A 21,397-nucleotide genomic window follows, 5' to 3' on the forward strand; every position below is an offset into this window, starting at 1 on the left:
CAAAAAAAGGAGAGAGCTTGACTTTGTTGAATTCCATTCTGATTCCATATGAAAAAGCTAAATTGAAAAGTTGTTTCCCACCTACACCTCTCTTGACTCTCTATCTCTCTCTTATGTACCAGTGTACAACTGCACATTGATATATAGAACTAAGCCCTCTTCTGTCTCTCTCTCTCTCTCTCTCTCTCTCTCTGCAAACTCAGACTTTTCTGGAGACTTTTGTGTAGAGCAAGGCCGCCTTCAGTTAGATCCATCACCCAGTTCTCTGATATAAAAAAAGCTCTATATCTTCACTCTCTGGTAAACTTCTTACTCTCATTTTTTTGCCTTCTCTGATTATATATATATATATATATAGAGAGAGAGAGAGAGAGAGAGTTACTGGAAATGCTATATTTAGTTAATACCTCTGCATAATCTCCTTGTTTTTTTTTTCTCTCTTCTTTTGGGTAAATTCCATACTAGTTAAAACATAGTAATTCCATTCTCTCTGGTCTGCTAAGTTTAACATAGGATTGGTAGATGAAAAGGGATTCAATTTAAGGTTTTTCTGATTTATACAAATTCAAAACATAAGGACTATTACCATGATGTTTCTTTTCTTTTCATAATTCCTTTTTTTTTTTTTTTTTTTTGAATTCTCTATAAGTTTCCTAATTTTATTTATTTTTATTAATTAAGTAAATATAATTAATTATAATTATAAAATATATATATATATGGCCTGCAATTTAAGCTAGAGAGTTCCACGTCTAGATATTTTAAGGGGAGAACGCGTGGCATAGCTGGACTACTTGTTGGGACAGTTGTGTTCTATTTTGTGTCTTAAGATACATGGTCTGAATTGCCGCGAGAACTTCTCCTTATCTTTCGCGCTTTTGTGCCCGTGATAACCACGCTCCATCTAGATCATTGTGCCACTGCCTGTGCCTGCTTTTATTTTTATATTTATTTTTTTTGCCCTTTATTTATTAATAATATATTGATAACCTTAGAGAACCCACCTAACTCTCAACTCAACTCGTCTATGTTTTTACTTTTTACTAGCATGTGGGTTCGGTGACATTCATAGCTTACCCTATAATAAAAAATAAAATCCCTGTCTATTCAAGACTTTGGTACTTTCTTTAATGAGAAAATCTATAGAGATAGTTAGATACCAAAAAAAAAAAAAATTTCTTTAAAATTTTTACGTTTCATTGCTGTGAATCATGTGATAGTTTTTTTTTTTTTTTTTTTAATGAAAAACTCGTAAGTAAACTTGTAAGTTTATTAACAAGCAGATAAATTCATTAGATTATGAATAATAACTAAAGTCAATTAGATGAGAATTTTCCTCTATTCATGTTACTTAATTTAGATTTTTTTTTTTTTTTTTTTAAGGGGTTAACATAGATGGTTAGTGATAAGTAACAAAATAATATCAATACTCAGTAGTGAATCTAAATAAAAACAAATAAAAGCAAATAAAAGCTTGTCAATTCAATTGATGCGAAAATATTGCTTTTTTTTTTTTTTTTGTTTCTATTTTTTTGTATTTATAGCGTTGCGCTTCTCAAAGTACACAAATGGAGCCTAGAGTTCAGTGACCTTTCCTGTCTACCTAAAAAAAGAAAGAAAAAATTCTTATTTAAAAGACAAATGGCTTTGGTTGTCATTTGTCTATTTTTAGTCTTTGGTTTTAGTTTTTGAACAATATGTGGTAGGTATTTATCTACCTGTTCCATTTTCCAGATTTAGTTTTTTTTTTTTTTTTTTTTGCTCAATATTTTCCAGATTTAGTTAGTATTACTATTCATGAGCTGTAGTTATTACAGTTGCAGTGGCATGTAAGATTATTTAACTGATTTTTTTGGATATTCAGATTTCTTCTCTTCAATCTCCACGACTTTCAAAAACTTAGCAGATGGCTACGACATTGGTAAGAAATGAAACTCTAATAATACAGTTTTCTCACTTTGCATATTTACTTTTCTTGACTCTCAAACAACTGAATAATTCATTTAGAGCACATTTGATCTAATCCTTTTGTCCTTGTGAAACTTTGAATCAGTTAATACAGCTTTCTCACTTTGCATATTTACTTTTCTTGACACTCAAACAACTGAATAATTCATGTTTCATTTAGAGCACATTTGATCTAATCCTTTTGTCCTTGTGAAACTTTGAATAAGTTAATAACTCCATCTTGCAAGATACTTGTGGAACTGTATGTTTTAGCCTTTCTATCTTTTGTTTTGCATTAAGTTTTGAAAATCCTATCCTACTGAATTATAAGATTATATCCGAAGCACATTTTCTCTTGGTTATCAACCAGTCAAAATGCTTCATTCATATGCATTGTCATGATTGGACTTTGAAACATCATGTCCATATAGTGACTCTTTGATCAAATTAAAGATGGTGAGTATAGAATGGACATGATGGTAAGAAGGAATGATATTTGATACATGCCTTGAAGGCTGTAGCGGCTACAGCAGGTTTGATAATTTAGAGACTGGATATCATATTTGATATGGCGATGTGTAAAACATAGCATGGTATTTGAAACACAATGGTCTGGTTGTTTACCACTGGACAACCTAATAATGCTGAACTATGGCATATATCTATTTTTATAATTCCCTTTTTACATAAAATTTGTGTTTCTTTTTTCAGCCCTATCTGGTTTCTTCAGCAGGACCTGTGAACAACAGGTGACTGTTTAATGTGTCCGGTGTAATATTGTTCAGTTTTTATTTCAGGAACGATCCCTTAAGCTTCCGAAGAGGACAGAATCAAGACTGACTCGTTCATGGTGGTGGGATAGTCATGTCAGTCCAAAAAATTCAAAGTGGCTTGCAGAGAATCTTGAGGGTGAGCACTATGATAGCATTTTGTCCTTTTGATTTGATCTTCTTCATTTTTATGAATTGCCACATGTAATAAGTCAAAGGAAATAGATCACCGTATCTTACTGCTATTTTGAGTCATAGTTTTCTAGGTACATAAAAATAGCTAATTAGAGAAAAGACAAATTTATCATTAACTAAATTTGACTGAGTATTAACATTATATTTAGATCTAGCCCTATTGGTTGTCCTAATTTTTATGGTATTCAAACATCGTTGGATGGACATCTATGTTCTCAAGAATATGAATTAGGTTCGTAACCTTTTACTATATTTGCCTGATGCTGTTTTGATAACCTCGTGTTCATTCGCATGGATGGACATCCCATGTGCATGAGCACAAGCTAAAGAACTTGTTAAGACATATCTTTCTTTTTTGTTTGAACGACATTTATTACCTGTAATCTGGTATCCATGATTTTTCTTGGCCGGCATAAATATTTAGTTTCACATTCTAAACCGAGCTAGGTTAAAATGAGTAAAATGGTCAATTGCTGGACATTATTAGAGTCCTCTTTTTCTCTTAATCTAGTGGTGAAAAGGTATTCCTCGGTTTCCAACTGCCTTAGGTTTTTGAACCAGGCATTTTATATATCACATAACTGTTAAATGCATTAATCAATTTATCTAAAATGCCGTACAAGAGGATAACAAAACGATCATTGACCTCAGAGATGGACCAGAGCATCAAATGTATGTTGAAGTTGATTGAAGAGGATGGAGACTCATTTGCCAAAAAGGCTGAGATGTATTATCAAAAGAGACCTGAATTGATTTCTCATGTTGAGGAGATTTACCGCATTTACCGGTCACTAGCTGAGCGATATGATCATGTGACTGGAGAATTGAGGAAGAATATTCCCTCAGAACTCCAATCCCAGGGCTCAGGCACTTCTGACATTAGCTTTGACTTGTCCTATAATTCTGATCATAAGTTGGGTCGTCGTAGATCTAGCCACCGAGCTGCTGGTTTTGATTACTTCCTTGGCTCTAGTGGAAACGGCACTGATATCAGCCAGAAAGAAGGGGATGAAACATCTACATTGACGGACTCTGAAGCAGAATCTGATGATTCCTCGGTCAACAATTACTCAGTTCTATCAGGGAACGGTGGTGATCAAAGGGTGAACAGGAAGACAATTGAATTGGAGATTGAGCTCCGTGAAATGAAAGAAAGGCTCCAAATGCAACATGAAGAGAATGCCGATGGTTCATTGAGGGGAGCAAAAATCGAAAATCCTGATGATTTCAATGCTAGAATTGCACTGTATGAGCAAGAGCTGAGGATTGCAAATGAAAAAATACGCCTTTCAGAAGAAGAGAAAACTCGGCTGAAGATTGAGAACCAAAGATATAAGTCACCGGAATTCGGTAATGATAACCAGTCAGAGCTTGGATCGTCAACACTGGAAGATATGAAGATGCGGGATGCTGAGCTGGACTTAGAAATTAATCGTACACCAGATATTCTAGAAAGGATTGGTGAGTCAGAGTCAGACATTTTGGACCAAGATGGCAAGATTAAAGCATTGGTGGATGAGCTGAGAATCAACAGAGAAAGGCTTCAGGACTCGGAGAAGGAAATTGCTAGTTTGAAGCTTGAACTTCAATCCTCTGGAAACATACGCCATTTGCAGGAGCAGCTTGAATCAGCTAAAAAAGAAATCACTTCCTGGAAAACAAAATTCAACTCAGAGAAAAGAGAGGTCTCCAAGCTGCAGGAAAGAATTTCCAGGTTGAAAGCTAGTTTATCAGACCGGGATCGTGAGATCAGGGATTTGAAACAAGAAGTATCTGATGCTGAGCAGAAGATTTTTCCTGAAAAATCACAATTAAAAACGGAAATGTCTAAAGTGTTGGAGGAACGTGCTCGTTTGAAGGAGGAGGTCAGAGATTGGGAAAGTCGTGCTCGTTTGCTAGAAGATGAGATCAGAATGGCCAAGGCTGAAAAGATGGAAATGGAGGAAAGACTTACTGGTGAACTTGTGCAGTTGAGGGCAGAAATTGATGAGAGGGGCGTTCGCATAGAAAATTTGAATAAGAGCCTTGACACGTTAACATCAGAAAGAGATGAACTTGATGCAAATGTTCAGGCACTCAAAGCAGAGGTGAGTACTAGAGATGACCGCATTGACGAAATGGATGTGTATTTGCAGCAATTACAAGTGGAACATGTGGAACTTAGGACTAAAATGGATGGGGCACGTAAATTGTTGGAGGAGCTGAGATCAAGAGCAAAGGAACTTGAGGGGGAGATTGAGGAGCAAAAAGTTGTGATCTTGGAAGGAGCAGAGGAGAAACGAGAGGCTATAAGGCAGCTATGCTTTTCTCTCGAGCATTATAGGAATGGATATCATATGCTTCGAGAGGCTTTTATGGGGAACAAGCGAGTTCCAGTTTTGGCATCATAATAACTTTACCTATGTAAACTACTGAACTTACATATATTTCTTCTTCTTCTAAGTCATTTGTTTTTTTCCCAGAGTGAATAATTCATTTTCTGGGTTTGGAAGTACCAACTCTTACTATGGAGTATGGACCATGATATATGGTTTTCATGGTACATCAGTGTGTATATATATATGTTGTGCATGTAATGCAGGAGTTTCCTGTTTTTGGGGGCTGTCTGGTGACATAGAAATTGGCGTGGCAGTTGTGGAGTTCAGCTGAAGTTTGCACGTCATTTTTTTTTTTTTTTTTTTTGTTAAGTTTGAAATTCGAGTTTTGGTCTGAATGTGTTGACGTTGAGTTGGATTGCCTTTGCCATTTGAAAACTACTAAACTTCTTACCAATTTAGTAGTATGTTCTATAAATAAAAAAAAGTAGCATGTAAATTATAAAGCTTGGAGTTTGATATATGCTGTGAATAAAGTTGTTATTATTATTATTTTATTTGTCAATTTTCATGAATTAACTTATTTGTTTATGAATATGAGATTCAGGCATTTTGTTTTCTTCAATAAGTTGCGAATGGAAAAAACGAAAAAAAAAAAAAAAAGGAAAAAGAAAGGTGAAATAAAATATTTATAGGGAAAGAGAGATGCGCGCCAGGTAGGGGTCGAACCTACGACTTTCTGCTTAGGAAACAGACGCTCTATCCACTGAGCTACAGGCGCTTGCTTGGACTAAGAAAGTGGCTAATTTATTAGGAATTTAAATGATTCAAACCTCCCCTACATTTCTGATTTTGAATTTGAGTAATATTAATTAATACATAAAAATCATACAAATTGATATGCCAAATTATACTAATATTCCAACTTTAGAATCAGATTTTAGCTTCTTCTTTTTTGGTGCTAAAATATAACTTTTTAAAACCTCATTGTTTCTCAAAATTTCAAAGTACAAATATATTTTAGCCCATTTTCATAAACAAGCCAAATAAGTTGATGTCAAACACACACTTAATTAAAAGTTAGCATATTAGTATATACTATATATTAGCTCGAAAGATATATGTATTAATATTACTTGAATTCAAAATCACATTCTAAAGGATTAGAGTGCCTACTTCCACTACTTTTTTGAATTCGAGTAATATTAATACATAAATCATATCAGCCTTTAATCACAATATTAAAATAAAATAACTACAAATTTTATTTATTATGCTATTTATACAACATCATTAGTGACTGGGCCTTGGCCTACTTCTGCTACTTTTGTGATTTTGAATTTGAGTAATATTAATACATAAGTTGTACAAATTAATATGTCAATTTTTAAATACAATATTTAAAAAATTAAAAAATTTATTTATTATGTTTTTTTTTATGAAAATTTATTATGTTATTGATGTGACGTCATTAGAAATTGTGCTTTATAACAATAACTAGTGTCTTTCTCCAAAAGTAACAACTAGTGAATTTAAGTTTGGAAATTAACCTCTTCGAAAATAAATCCTCCAAAAAAAAAAAAATTGTAGTGGGTAAAACATTTATTTATTAAAATGACACCATTCACATTCATTAAAGAGTTTTGTGTAGACTTTAAAATGATCACTTTTAGTTCCTAGCAAACTAATAAAGATCGCTTTTAGTCATTCCATGAACATCCATTAAATCTCTCTAATGTGATGATGATATAGTCAAACTAAAAATTGACACATCATCCCTCTATAAGACACATTAAAGATTAAAAATGATTATTTTAAGTTTGTTAGGGAATAAAAGTGATCAATTTAAAATTCAAGGACTAAAAATGGTCACTTTAAATTTGTTTTGAACCCTACCAGATTTTGTGACTAATAAGATCATCTCCAATAGGCTCTCTAAAGCCTTTTTTGGAGAGAAAACACACAAAAAAAACACCCTCCAATGGCCTCTCTATGGTAGCTCTCTTGAAGAAGAGAGTATTGTAGCATTTATTATAGCAACTCCAAATATTATTATCTATTAAAATAATCACCCGGTTAATAAAAAAAAAAAAAAAAATTCTCTCTTTCTTCCTCTCTCTCTCGCTTCTCCTCAGAAAACAAAGGGAAAGCAACTCTCTCACAAAATCAACTCGACTTTCTTTTGCAAAAATGATCCAGCAAAACTTTCAATTCCCAAATAAAAATTAGAACAAAAAAAAATTGGAGAAAAAAATGTTTTGATCTGCTGTTTAAGAACCAACCATATATTTTGATCACATTTTTATAATAAAATTAATAATAGCTTTAGCATTTTCCAACGTTCTCAGTTCAAGCATCCTATTTCTATATCATCTCGATCCACATTTCAGCCCATGCGCATAATCAAATTACACATTTGGCCAACATTTTCTTTCCACAGTTTTGGTGGTTGTTGCTTTGGTCTTTTCCCAACCTACCAAGTTTTTTTCGCCCACAGATCATTAACCCGGAACAAGGACTGAAGGACGGGAATGAAGTTAGTCTGAAGTTAAACATGCCAAGACGGCAAGACCCAATTGTCAAATTTTTACTTGGGTTTCATCTGATTGGATCAGATCATTGGATTGCCTATCCTATTCACAGACACCAAAAACTTTTCCAGTTACATTTGGTCCACAAACGGAGACCTTTTTCTTACTCAAATCCAACCCAACCCTGGAAGATGCTCTATTAGGAGCAATACAAGCACAAGGGTGAAGAAATCACTTGAGACCTTATTTAAAAGTAAATCTTCAGCAGCTTATAAGAATTACACAAACGAATAAAGTAAGAATTCCAGTGTTTTTGACTCATCCAATACATGTGTTTGAGCAAAATTCATAACAATTTGTGAAAGAAAGTGTTTAATAAACATGCCATTGTCACTGCAGTCCCCCAGAAGGAGCTGCAAACAAGCAATAGAAACAAAGCATTATTGAAATGGGATCTACTCCGATTGTTCACTGAATCCTGAAAAATGATCTAATCAAATGGCTCCAGGAGAATCCTGCATCAGTATCATTGCCCCTCAGCCTCAGGTTTCTCCAAAAATGTCTTCTTTATCCAATCAAATGGCTGTTAAACATTTGAAACAAAATCATCAGAAACTACAGCACAGTTAAGCCTACCAAAAATAAGAAAAATAAATAAACTTATGAGAAAACTGTGATAGAAATGATTAAATGCATATATAAAACTAGAGACTAGAAAGGAACTAAGGTTTGCTGTCAATAACTAGATTAATTTAAACAAATATACAAGAGGATTATGAAGATAACCATACAATTTCATGTACTCTACTAGAGTACTCATAAATGGATTAACACTGGAAATCATTATGCTTCTTTCCCATGTACATATAAAGTTAGTCAATGTAGATGAAACTACAAGTTAACACATAAAGCTTAATACGTGCATAGCTGCTGATTCTACACATCAGATGATTCACAGCTGCCTTCATACTTTTGTATTTCTATTCAAGATTCTCTTTAAAATTTATCTTGTGGATAGAAATTATACAATTTAAAAGTTTAGTAGCAAGAGACTAGTCATCCGAGTCCAACAGGGGAGATGTAAAAGTAGGAAACCATGGTGGCAAAGTGCCAAGATAACCAGGATTGCAAGATGACAGAAACTAATTCGCACCAAGTTTTGAAAAGAGGGGAAAACAGATGGAAGATATCTACAGCAAGCAGTGAGGTATAAAATTAACGTTGCGAGTTGAAACCATATGGTCCAGAACATTATATATTATGAAACATACACAACATGAATTCTAATTATTAAAAAAAGTCAAGTCTCAAATAAGAAGGGAAATTTAGTCCTCAATAGGTTGTTCAATGCAGTTAAACATATGTCAACCAGTGCCTACTATCATTTAATGTCTAGTATCCTCCAGCCAAAGAAAGGAAAAAAGGACCACAATTTCCTAGTATCCATGATCCATTATTAGCAAATCACCCAAAAAAAAAGTCGTACTCAGTGCACAAAACTCCCACTTTTACAAGTTTTGGGAGAGGCAATTGATAGGCAGCCTCACCCCTTTTTTTTTTTTTTTTATTGGGGGAAAGAGACTAATTCTTGGGTTCGACCCAGCAACAAGCCACATTTGGGTGGAAGGAACTTGCCATCTAGGCCGCACGGACACTTCATTTAGGGTGCTGTACCCATGTACCCGTGTCCATGCTTTCTAGCTTGCCATCACAAAGGTCCGATGAAAAAGAGGACTAAAGCTTCTACCTCTTTTTCTACGTTGAAATTCATATATGCTAAGAGTTTTAGATAGCATATTTTACTCTTTTTTTTTTTTCTTTTTTTTTTTTTTTGTTAGGCTCATATACTACCCTTGTATTAGGCTTGCACCCAATTGCACTTTTTAAATGAAATTATCAGTTTTTGAAAAAAAAAAAAAAAAAAAAAAAATAGAAAATATAGCATGAAATGTGCACATGCTTGCTCTTGCTTAATCTTTATGCGAATAAGATGCAATCCATCACAATACAAATAAAAATATCTTTTATTTGATTAGAAAATAATAATAATAAATAAAAGTATAAAAAATCAAAAATTGGATTTGGGATGGAAAGGGAAGCTGGGAAGACCCAAAGAGCAGTGGTGGGGCGACACCCCACAGGCAGCACTGAACATCGATCTGAAGCCTAACTAAGAAAAGAGTCCTGATTAGATCGATCCCAGCAGACATTTTCAGATATATTCTCTCTCTAAACTCACAAAACCTTTCTTTCCTTCTTTCTTTCTTTCTTTCAATGCGTTTAATAAAATAATAATAATATCATTATATACCTGTAAACAGTGAGAAAAATAAGCAGCAACGCGGAATATGCTTGTAACGCGAAATTCCCTTTTCTTTTCTTTTCTTTTCCTCTTTTTTTCTTTTAGTTTTTGTTTTTGTTACCAAAAAAAAACAGCTCTTATTCCCAAATTTTTTAGGGATTCAACCCTGGTCGATAGGACTGACAACGTGTATTCTTTTTCTTCTTCATATTTCACCTGAAATCATATTTTTTATTACTTTCTTAGTTCTGCTAAAAAAATTATTGCTTTCATAATTGATAAATTTTGTTTATAACTTTGACTAATGTTATTTTGGGTACTCATTTACCATTTTTTTTTCTTAACTTGAATCAACTCACTCTTTTTTAGTTGTATATTAATCACCATCCTCTTTGAACATGGACAAATAATTTTCCTCTTTTGGTTTGACTTAATCACAATTTATTTGTGAAGAAAAAACACAATTTTAATAGCTACATTTGGACTGTTAAAATTTTAATAAAATTAAGAACAAATAGGATTAGTGAGGTAATGTACAAATTATTTAATCTATATTATCATTTAATATTTCATTCATGATATAGACAAAATATATTTGCAAGTATAAAATTAAGTATGAAGAATAAATTTGCGTGTATGCATGTGAAGTGTCCAATATGATCCAAATTTTATAGGAGAAAGAAAAGGGAAATAAAAAGAGACTTTATGAACATGTTATTTTATTAGGAGTAGACTAATGGTTTTGTGTTAAAAACAAATCTATCAACTAGTTGGACTCAATTCAAATTAAACAAAATCCCAATTTAAATCCATGTCTATGCATTCATTCAATATGTATCTATGTCTTGTACCATGGTCAACATGTAGTTCAATTTGATACAATGTAGCATGGTCAACATGTACCTATGACATAATACTTTTTTAGTTCAATTCGATTTGTATTGCATATTGTACAATATTAACAATTATGCTCTATGCTGATATACTGATATGTTACCAAATTGTTATCTTACAAACAAGAGCGGTAACCTGACAAAGGGAAGCATCAGCTCAAGTTAGTAAAAGCAGAGGCATCCACCAACGAGAATTAGACAGTTGCTAAACTGTCGTAACTTTTCTCTCCTACAAGCATCAACACAAAAAATGCATGGCCGCCAATTTTTTTTTAAGGAGCACTAGGACTAGAAGTGGAAGGAGGTATCCTCACATTTTAAAACAACTGAACTGCTTTTTGTACATTAAAATTATACACCTCATTTTGTATGGTTTTTCTACAAATGTTCAGGCTAATCTATTCAAATATTAGACAAGAAATATAAGGTACAAATTCTTTATTGAAAAAGAAAAAAAAAAAAAAAGGGGTTAGAGGAGAGCAACCAATGTGACTTCCCTATCTTGGTGTGACCATTGGAAGGTACAAATTCATATATACCTCTAATGATGCAAGTATCTAAGATAAAATTTCAATTAATAAGAGAATTTTCAAGAGAAATTGACTATTAAGATATACAATATTCGCCACCCATTAGCCAACCCTACAAGTTCCAAGGCATCGAGCCATGTCCTTGCTACAAATGCCGGTTACATTCATGATGTAAAGGAACAAACCTTACTGAAACACAGACTTTACAATAAACTCTTATCTTTAGCAAATTTTGCAGTAAAAGCCCCCAAGTCCAGAAGCAACACACCTGCAGATGCATTTGGATTTCATTAGTATGACTTAACAATGATGCACAAAATAAGCATGCATGGATGCCATATGCAACCAAACGAAAGAGGGACAGAAAAAGGGTCGAGAAATCTATATTCAGCTCTTCACAGACAGATCATTGCAATATGTAGAAGTTATGGAAACCAACTTTTCCACAAAAAGTTGCACATCCTACTTACCAATGTAAGGATCTTGGAGCCTTAGGCATTGGATCATCAATCATCTTTGAAAGAGGTACCAAAGGAAGACTGCATCAATCATCCCAAGCACTATCTGCAGCACCCTCTCCTTTAACGTTTGAGGCTGCAATCATGAACATATACTTATCCTCAATGTTTATTGGTCTGGGTCCCATCACTGAGAGGTTGGACAGAGCAGTTCTTGCTTCTTTGTGTGAAGCTGCTGCTTCTCTCTCCTTCCTTCTTGCATCCTGTAAGTTAATACCAACAACCATTATGCTTTACCAAAACATCAAAAGACTTCTTTTTTTTTGTGGGGGGGGGGGGGGGGGGGGGCATACTTGAGCCACTCCCATATTCAAATAAATTTTTCGGACCTCATCCATGATTCCCACTTGGCATACACTTTAGTCCATTCCAAGACCAATATAGTCAGAAACTTTTACTGGCATAAAATGCTAACTCTTATAAACCTTTCTCTAGTCTAAAACTCTCAGACTCATGCTCTCTACCCCTCTCATGTGCACATTATATTTCTTTTTTTTTAATCAGAAATTTTCTCAAAATGAAGCATAATTGTAAATTTATTTTAAAAGATGACAAGGGCCAAATCTTCAATTTACATTTTTGTCAGAAGAATCCTATAAAATGGACTGAAGTATATCTTGCAAAAATACAGTGGGCCTTGTCAAAATCAAAATTGAACCTCCCTCCTATTTTAAAAATTACTCAAGCCTCCCTGTATTTCATACCTGGCATAAACTTTTGGCCAGTTTGTTACTGATACAGACAGAAATATTAAAGACTTCATCAGAAGAATTTTAAATGCCAAAGTTTCCCTTTTAAAAAATTTTTATTATATAAATTTCTATTATCCTGTTTCTGCTCTAAAATTCCTATATATATATATATGTGTGTGTGTGTGTGTGTGTGTGTGTGTGTGTGTGTGTAAAATTTATTTATTTATTCCCCAAAATGAACTAGAATCCTATTTTTTTGTCAAAAAGGATGGGGGCAGTAACAGTAATTTACATTTTCGACTGACAGAATCTTCTGACATGGAATAAACTGTAATTTCAAACAACACAGGAGGCCCCTGTATTTTTGCTTAAATCTAAGGGAAGTTGGAGTTGTTTAAGAAGGAAACGGAGAGGGCTCAAGATGTCAATGGTCAACAAAAAGCAATCGCAATAAGTTATTATAACCAGATCTACCTTCCCAACTGCATAATTCACAGGGTTCCCAGATTCAACATCTGCTATTGCTTTCTTTATCTGTGCCACAAGCACCTGCAAAATGCACTCGCAGTCAAGCGTAAAAGTCATCTACAAGTGGAAGCAAGGATGAATGGAAGTAAAAGGAAGAGGTGTAGTACAAAATACCATATCACGATCAGTGTAGAATGAAGTAGCTTGGCCCATTGATCCTGCACGCCCCGTCCTTCCAATCCGGTGTACATAATCTTCCATTGTCTATAATTGAGGCAGCCATAACTGAAGCTTCAGGTTTTGCTATCTCACAAGGAAAAAAAATGACTGAAAAATACCAGGCTAATGAGATGCTAACATATCAGTAGCAAAAAGACCTCATTGACCACAAGTTGAGATTCACATCACATGGTACTTGTATACTCAAGAAGATCACTACTGATGACATTGTAAATTGCTAGAATGGCAATTTACAAAATGGAGAATTCCCAAAATTTCAGATAACCCTCCAAGGCAAGCATGTGGAATTCAGATGAAACTCAATGATCAAGTAGCTCTCATGTGCAGCCAAAAATACCTTGGGAAGATCCAGATTTATAACATGAGCAACTCCTGTGACATCCAAGCCACGAGATGCAACATCAGTGGCAACCTGCATACAAGCATCCTAATAAGACATGGATAAAGGAATGACCTAAGACCTTCGTAAATATATTCAAGTAGAACTGAGAGACATATAAAGATGAAGAAATGACCTAAGACTTGCATAAATGTATTGAAGTAGAACTGAGAGACATATAAGGATAAAGGAAATACTTAAGGCCCTCATAAATGCATTCATGCAGAATTGAGAGACATATAAGAATTAAAGGAAGGAGGAACATACACAATTTTGTCAATGTCGTACCAGAGATTGTTTTAGTTTGGTCAGGGAAATAAAATATTCCGATGCTTGTCATTAATGGTGTACCACTTCAAGATTACCATTATAATGTATATACATTCATGAAATTAAAAAGTATTGATCACAGTCCAAATAATTTATTAAGAGTGTTTGAAATTGCAAGTCTGTGTCCTAATTAATATGTCACCCTATCAATTCATAATAAACAGAAAAATCGATTAAACTTAAAAGCTAGTAAGTGAAATTTGGCCATGTAGAAAGTTCAAAATAAAAAAGTAAAAATACATGGAGGTCAACAATTAAGAACGATGAGTGGGCAGACAAAGTACAAACCAATGTAAAGTGTAAACATTGGTATGTACATCCACCGAAAAGTGGGCAGATACTTCATTAGAAAAAAGGTAAGAAGCATATTTCTGAGAAGTGGGCTACAGCCTTTCCTGGTTTAAAAAAAAAAATTAAAAAAAAATAAAATAAAATAGATGTGCCTCTATGTTGACACCAACAAAAAAGAGAAAGGGAAACTGATACCAACAATGATCTGTGCCGCAAAATTTGCAGAGCTTCAAAGAGCTTTTTAAAAAAAATAAAAAAACCAGTCTGAAGCAGCTGGTATATTCTGAAATTAGAATCGCAATCCGAAACACCCCTATATTTTGACCAGTATGTTTCAAGGGCTTCACCATTCCGATTTGGTGACCAAGAGAAAGAGAGATATTGAGAGGAGAGAGAATACGAAGAGAAATAATTTAAAAAGCAGCATTGTAGCAGTGCACTGTAGCAATGCTACTTTTTTTTTTAGCATATGGTACATCCAATGCAGCTTGCCTTTTGTCAATTGTGTGCTAAAATAGCTTTTTTTTTAGCATATAGCATATCCAATGCTAATGCTCTAGTCTGGGATTAATTTTTAGATATCTTGAAACAAAATGGTTTTGATGTTCTTGCTCTATTGTATGAGGTGGCTGCCATTTCTGAACTACTTATGATAATATGTGTGTGCGTGCGCGCGCGCACGTGAGCGAGAGAGAGAGAGCCATAAAAATTCCACAGGACATCAAATGCACCTTAATGCTATGTTTGGTTGGAGCAAAAAGGGAAGGATGGGAAAAGGGGGGAGAGAAAATAGGTATTTTCCATTCTTTGGTTGAGGAGAGAAAATGGAGGGAAAGGAAAACAGGTGGGTGATTTTCCACCCGGGCCTGCAATATGTAATCTTCCCAAAATGGAGATAAAAGAGGGGGGAAAGTAGATGTGAAGTTAAAAAGACATTACTATCCCTATTACCCCATTATTTCAAACTATAATAAAGGCATAATAATCAATTAATTTCTATCATTCCACTTTTCCTACCTCCTACCAAACACACACGGTGAAAAACTAAAATTTTTTCTATCCTCCCACTTTTGCATCCTCCCAACCAGACAAATCCTAAAAGTTACCCAACATTGTATATTTCCCTGATTGTTTACTTTTTGTTATTTTTTTATATTAGCATGTTTATAAGAGTATTCTTGTAAACATTCCATAAACCCTAATATAAATATGTGCGAAGGCCAAAGGTTCATCAATGTAGCCTCTCTCTCTCCCTCTCTCTCTCTCTCTCTCTCTCTCTCTTTTAATCCTAACATTTCATATTCCATAACTCAACTCCGACGAACATTTCAAACTAGTTCGATATTCCAACAAAAGATTTCCCAGCTACGCAATTGTGATTACCAAAATATTAGTAGAGCCATTCCTAAATTCACGTAGGGCAGCCTCTCTTTCGCTCTGACTACGGCCACCATGAAGAGCAACTGCATGTAAATCTTGTGCTACCAAAGCTTCAGCAACTTCATCACACCTTGTCTGCATGCAGAACCAAATTTTATTTTATTAAATTTCATGCAATGACCTTACAAATAAAATTGCATAATAGCAAGTCAGATAAATGGTCTTTTAAAAAACTACCAGAAGTAACTGGAGTTTATTTGAGAGAGATGTGTACTTAGGGTATGCAATTTTATAATATTTAAGGAAAATGTCATTGCAACATTTCTACAGTATTTCTCTTTAAAAGAAAATAAGACTCTCACTACATTTTCAAGATTATGTAACAGCAAGAAATTCAGAGAGTAGCCAAATGTGAACTCAAATTTCACAATATTTTTCTTTCAAATTTGACAATGATTTGAGTTAGAAATTTCATGTGTAAATTTGAACTGTGTCAAGTTATTCAGTACATGAATGCAAAACACAAACTACAGATGGTAGGTGTGAAGATTTGCGCTAGGTCATTTTAAAAAGTATACACTCAAAAGTTGGGATGCACATGCATGGTTGAGCATAGCATCAGCAACACGTAAACGTGTTTGAATCAACAACGCTTTTCTAGAAAGTAAGATGGTGTAGGAAAAATGTGCAGAAAAAATGAACATAATTGTTTATAAGCAAAATATTGTAACTTATAGGCTAAAAAATGATGATAAAAATGACATAATAAATTTGAAAAACTCAGCATACCTTCCTTTCCACGAACACAATAGTTAATTGAACGGAACGACCAGATCTTCCAGCTTGTGATGCCTCCTCCACAAGCAAAGCTAGAAGCCTATCAATCTACAAAATATTAAAGGCAATAACCACATTAAGTCAGGCCAAAAACTTTACCTAGTAAGGATCAGATGCATTTGAAAGCAAAGATGTAAATATAAGAGTAACATTTTTTTATATAAATTGCAAAACTTTAATAAATATAGAAAGAAATTCCCTACTATACAGGGAATATACAATGGGAACAATACAATCAACCTCTTAAATTACAATGTGCTCCAACAAATCAAACAGAGCACAAGAAAAAGATTGTAACATAAAAGAAACTTGTTGAAGAAAATTGATTGATGGAAGTAAAACCACACAGTAGCCGAAGAACAAATACATTCCACCAAACATCCACCACATCTTTCCATATCATCAAATCCAGACATAAAATAATAAGCAATATCAATATATGTATCTAACTTTGTATTGACCTTTCCACTCAGAAATTGTAATTGATTTAGTTTAAACCCACATGAAAATGAGTAAACTGAAAACTGAACTCATAGCTAAGAAGAAACAAAATCTAAAGGAGCAAAAGCTTCTTCAATCGCCCTCCAGGGGCAAAAAGGGAGCCCTCATAAACCAAAAGAATAAAAAAGGAACCAAAATTTTCATTATAGATGATTCAAACAAATATTAAGCCAGCTTTCAACATCATATGCAGAAAAGAAAATTTGACTTATGCATCTAAGTAAGCATACCTTCTCACTTTCAGAAACCTTATTCAATGTTTGAGATACATTTGCTGTTGGGCTACTCACATTTCCAACCCTCACTTGAACAGGTTTAGTCAAGTAATCCTGTCATTGGATAAAACAAAAGAAATGATAGTTCTTGAAGCAAGTCTAGGAGTTAAAAGTGTATCATCATATTCATATAATATGGAAAAATATATATATGCAATCTAAATCACTCAACTTTCCATTCACATTTATATCTAAATATTTTTCTCTCAAGTGGTAACTGAATGGGGTATAATCAGATAGGTATCATGGTAGAATCTTGCCCGTAAAAAGTATACAAAATTGATACATAGTCAAGGTCATTTGATGCTCACTCGGGCACCAGAAAGATTTCTTAAGTCCAAGAAAAAAAACGTTAAAAACTTAGTGTTGCTCACTCACCCTACTAAGGAGAGACACATGAGAACATTCACATACTTATATAACTTATATGATGCTTGTGATAGCAACAGAAGATCAGCAGGAGACCTAACCTGTGCTAATGCTTCAATCTCCACAGGCATGGTTGCACTAAACAGCAAAGTTTGATGCTTTTCTGGAAGGCTCCGCATCACCTGAAACAGGGTCAACATAGAGTAACATGTCTTCTTCTGGAATGTTGATGGACTGTGCATATAGAACAAAATGGCATGTGGCAACCCAATTCAAGGCTACCCATTTATTGATATTTCTTTCATGTCAGTTCACTCATAAACTAAAGTGGAAAAGTATAGCTTTATCGAGCAACACTATGACTGACAGTAAGCAAACACAATTCTTTAATTTGATTAAAAAAATGCATTAAAAATTATTGTTTAAACAAAATAACCATTAAATTTAATAATATGTTCTGTAACCTAAAATAATATTTTAAAACAAAATGATTATAATGTTAGTGTCTACTTGCAATCTGTTAAGGAATTCCGATTCTCCAAAGTACCTACATGAGAGTGCTTGTGTGTTACTTTTTTTAGAGAAAAAAAGGGGGGGGGGGGGGGGGGAAGAAAGCATTTCCAGAGAATGAATTGAAACACCATATACCTCTCTTATCTGTGGTTCAAATCCCATATCCAGCATTCTATCGGCTTCATCCAAAACAACAAATGAAACTCTAGAGAGGGAAGTGTTTCCTTGTTGCAAATGATCAATAAACCTTCCAGGAGTAGCAACAACGATATTCACTCCTGCCTTTAGCTCAGACCTCTGTCATAAGTCATAACATCCAGCAAAAATATAAGGTAAGCTATATGGAACCCAACTTTCGCAGAAGATCAGACCATAAAAGTAACATTCCAGTATTTATGTGTTAAAAAAAAGGAAAAAGTTGAGGATTACATTCTACCATCTGCCAATGGAGAGGCATTCAGGAGGAACAAATGGTTACCAAACTGAAAAGTTCTAATTTATTCTTCTTGACCACAACCAGAAATTTCAACAGCAATAAGAGTATAATACAGGACAAGAAAAGTCTCTATTCCTTCAATAAACCTCGGAATTTGAAGAGTACAAAGCATAAATTATCTGGCCAAAATTACTCACCTGCTCATAGATATTTGTTCCACCCACAACTATTGCAGTTTTGAATGACTCAAGAGATCTACTAAAAGCCTTAACCTGTAAAGAATTAGATATATCAAAGGATGCCCAACTTGATGGCCCAAACAAACATACATATCACATACAAAAGAAAATTAAAAATAAAAAACTCCAAAGAATTCAGGTATAAAATATGAAAGGTTAAAAAGTAGCACTCATTATGTATAGAAAAAGACCATCCCATGGTTAAAGCTAGATATCATGAATCTTAAATAAATTGTAAAAATGGTTCTTACTCTTAAAATCCCAAAGGAATAGAAAGGGTACTCAAAAGCAAAGAAACAAAGCAAGTTATTAACTGCACGATACATTATATATGCTTGAAAATACTTAGAAACATAACATGAATCATTGGGGAAGTTTTTACTCACACAAATAGTATGTAATACCATCCAATTCAGAAATTATCCCAGAAATTTCCAAACAATCCTCAAATTTCTGAATGAAGAACCAAATACACCTAAAAACTAAAAATAATAATAATAATAATAATAATAATAATAATAAACGGGTAAAGAGTTGCATGGTGACATGATTTATAAGAAAAACACTAACAGAAATTTCCAATTTAAAAAATAAAAAGGTTATAAACTCATGATCATTGATGTTATGTAGCTGAAGGACAGCAACAGCTATCTCACCTCTTTTTCTATTTGCTGGGCAAGCTCTCTAGTAGGAGCCAGTACCAATGCCAAAGGTCCATCACCACGACAAACAGGAGGTTGTGCCAAACAATGCTGCATTTGAAAAAAAAAAAAAATTTGCAACCAAAATTAAAAGATATGAGTAAGACAACAGATGTAGTAAAAGAGAAGAGATCTGCTTAGCAGGCTACATATTCAATCTGTGACCACATAATAAACGAAGGAAGTATCAAATTTCATCACATAAGACCTGTATCATCGGAATGCTGAATGCAGCCGTTTTGCCACTTCCCGTTTCAGCACAACCCAGCATATCCCTTCCACTCAGGGCAACTGGCATTGCCTGCGCCTGGATAGGAGTAGGCGTAGTGTATCCATGAATCGCTATATCCTTCATGATGCTCTGATGCAAACACTGAAAAAATATAGAAATGCATAAAATTTTCTTAAACTCATACGTTGTAAGCAACACACTAGACCGGTTGGAACGAGATTTAAAACTATGAATATTACCATATCCGTAAAGGACTCAATCGGTGCAAGCGCCGGAGATGAGTCCGACGCAACAGTAACATCAACATTGAGCCGCAAACGAACATCTTCAATCTGTACATATATGTATAGATAAGATCATTGATTATATTTCGAAAGCAATTATTCAAAACATATTGATAGCAGAAACAGTGCACAAAATTACAAGCAAGCAAAAAAAAAAAAAATGGCAAAACAAGGTAACAGTAGCAAAACCCTAACGAAATGAATTCAGAGCTAAGAATCAAAGAAATGAACACCGAATCGACGCGTTTTGAGATAGAAAAGAAGCTCAGAAAGCAAAAAGGCAGAGGCGAATAACCAACCTGGTCGGGCTTCATGCGGAGAACGCGTTCGGAGGGCTGCCATTGAGGGAGGACGGAGTTGGGGACGGAGGAGGCGGAGCTGCGGCGGAAGGCATTGGAGGAAGGAGAAGAGAGAGAAGAGTTGGAGGAGGAGGAGGAGGAGGAGGAAAAGGAGAGGTTGGTACGGCCATTGTCTAGGTTTACGGATGAGATTTTGGTGGTAGTGGTTGGGCCTGAGTTTCTGAGGTGTGGAGGCACGTACGACATCGTTTTTGCCCTCTATTGTATGGGAAGGTTTTTCTTCTTCTTCTTTTTTGGTTTTCTCTGAAGAGAGGTTTCAGTGTATGAAAGTGTAAAGTAGAGGTGTTGATTTTTTTTTTTTTTTTTGGTTAAGGCTTTGAGAGAGAGTTGAGGCTGAAGAAGATAACAGAGTCAGATGGAGTCTCTCAGAGATATATTGTTGGTCTTTGATTTGAACTTTCTTTTACTTGCGCCCTGGTGGACTGGATATCTCTTTCTGCTGTTTTTGTGGACTAAAGCTGAAGACCCGAGAGAGAATCTATGGGCTACAAATGGCCTGCTATGATTTGTGCTATAGCGAGAATTTATGGCCCAAATGGTTGAAGGCTTGCCTTATTTTATTGGCCTTTCTCTATTTTCCCATGCAAATTTACAAAATCTTCCCATGGGGATGGAAAAGTAGGAGGTTAAAAGAGATTTTAACTTTTCTCATTTGTGTTTGTTACTTTGTTTGAAAGGTGAAAAAAATTGGAGGGATGAAAAAAATCTTTTATTTGGTTAAGAAGAAAAATAAGAGGATAGAAAATGTTGTTTTGAGTTTATTATTATGTTTATGCCCCTCTATATTGAATAAAAATGAATTTGTTAATTTTTTTAACCATAAATTTGTTTTAAGTCAAAATTTATAATTATTATAATAAAATATAACAA

At 34.3% G+C, this 21,397-nt stretch overlaps 1 protein-coding gene, 1 non-coding gene and 1 pseudogene across 3 annotated transcripts; 1 reads left to right on the top strand and 2 right to left on the bottom strand.

The window, feature by feature from the left end:
• On the top strand, positions 1-5,733 carry LOC115984426 (protein NETWORKED 4A-like). The gene is made up of 4 exons (XM_031107455.1): positions 1-300; positions 1,865-1,921; positions 2,745-2,856; positions 3,564-5,733. The coding sequence occupies exons 2-4, from the start codon at positions 1,907-1,909 to the stop codon at positions 5,300-5,302; spliced, it is 1,866 nt and encodes a 621-aa protein (XP_030963315.1). The 5' UTR covers positions 1-300; positions 1,865-1,906; the 3' UTR covers positions 5,303-5,733.
• A 202-nt stretch (positions 5,734-5,935) lies between these two features.
• TRNAR-CCU lies at positions 5,936-6,008 on the bottom strand. The gene has a single exon. It is a non-coding gene; the product is annotated as a tRNA-Arg (tRNA).
• Positions 6,009-11,455: 5,447 nt separating this feature from the next.
• Positions 11,456-20,922, bottom strand: LOC115984435 (annotated as a pseudogene). The gene is made up of 15 exons (XR_004090539.1): positions 20,468-20,922; positions 20,124-20,216; positions 19,861-20,025; positions 19,608-19,703; positions 18,910-18,984; positions 18,412-18,573; positions 17,865-17,945; positions 17,350-17,448; positions 16,571-16,666; positions 15,785-15,916; positions 13,739-13,813; positions 13,336-13,425; positions 13,168-13,242; positions 11,954-12,204; positions 11,456-11,751 (listed from the first exon to the last, which is right to left on the bottom strand). The product of XR_004090539.1 is annotated as a DEAD-box ATP-dependent RNA helicase 20-like (transcript).
• Positions 20,923-21,397: the final 475 nt, after the last annotated feature.

The sequence above is a fragment of the Quercus lobata genome, chromosome 1 (genome assembly GCF_001633185.2).
Source record: "Quercus lobata isolate SW786 chromosome 1, ValleyOak3.0 Primary Assembly, whole genome shotgun sequence".
In the NCBI taxonomy this organism is placed as follows: domain Eukaryota; kingdom Viridiplantae; phylum Streptophyta; class Magnoliopsida; order Fagales; family Fagaceae; genus Quercus; species Quercus lobata.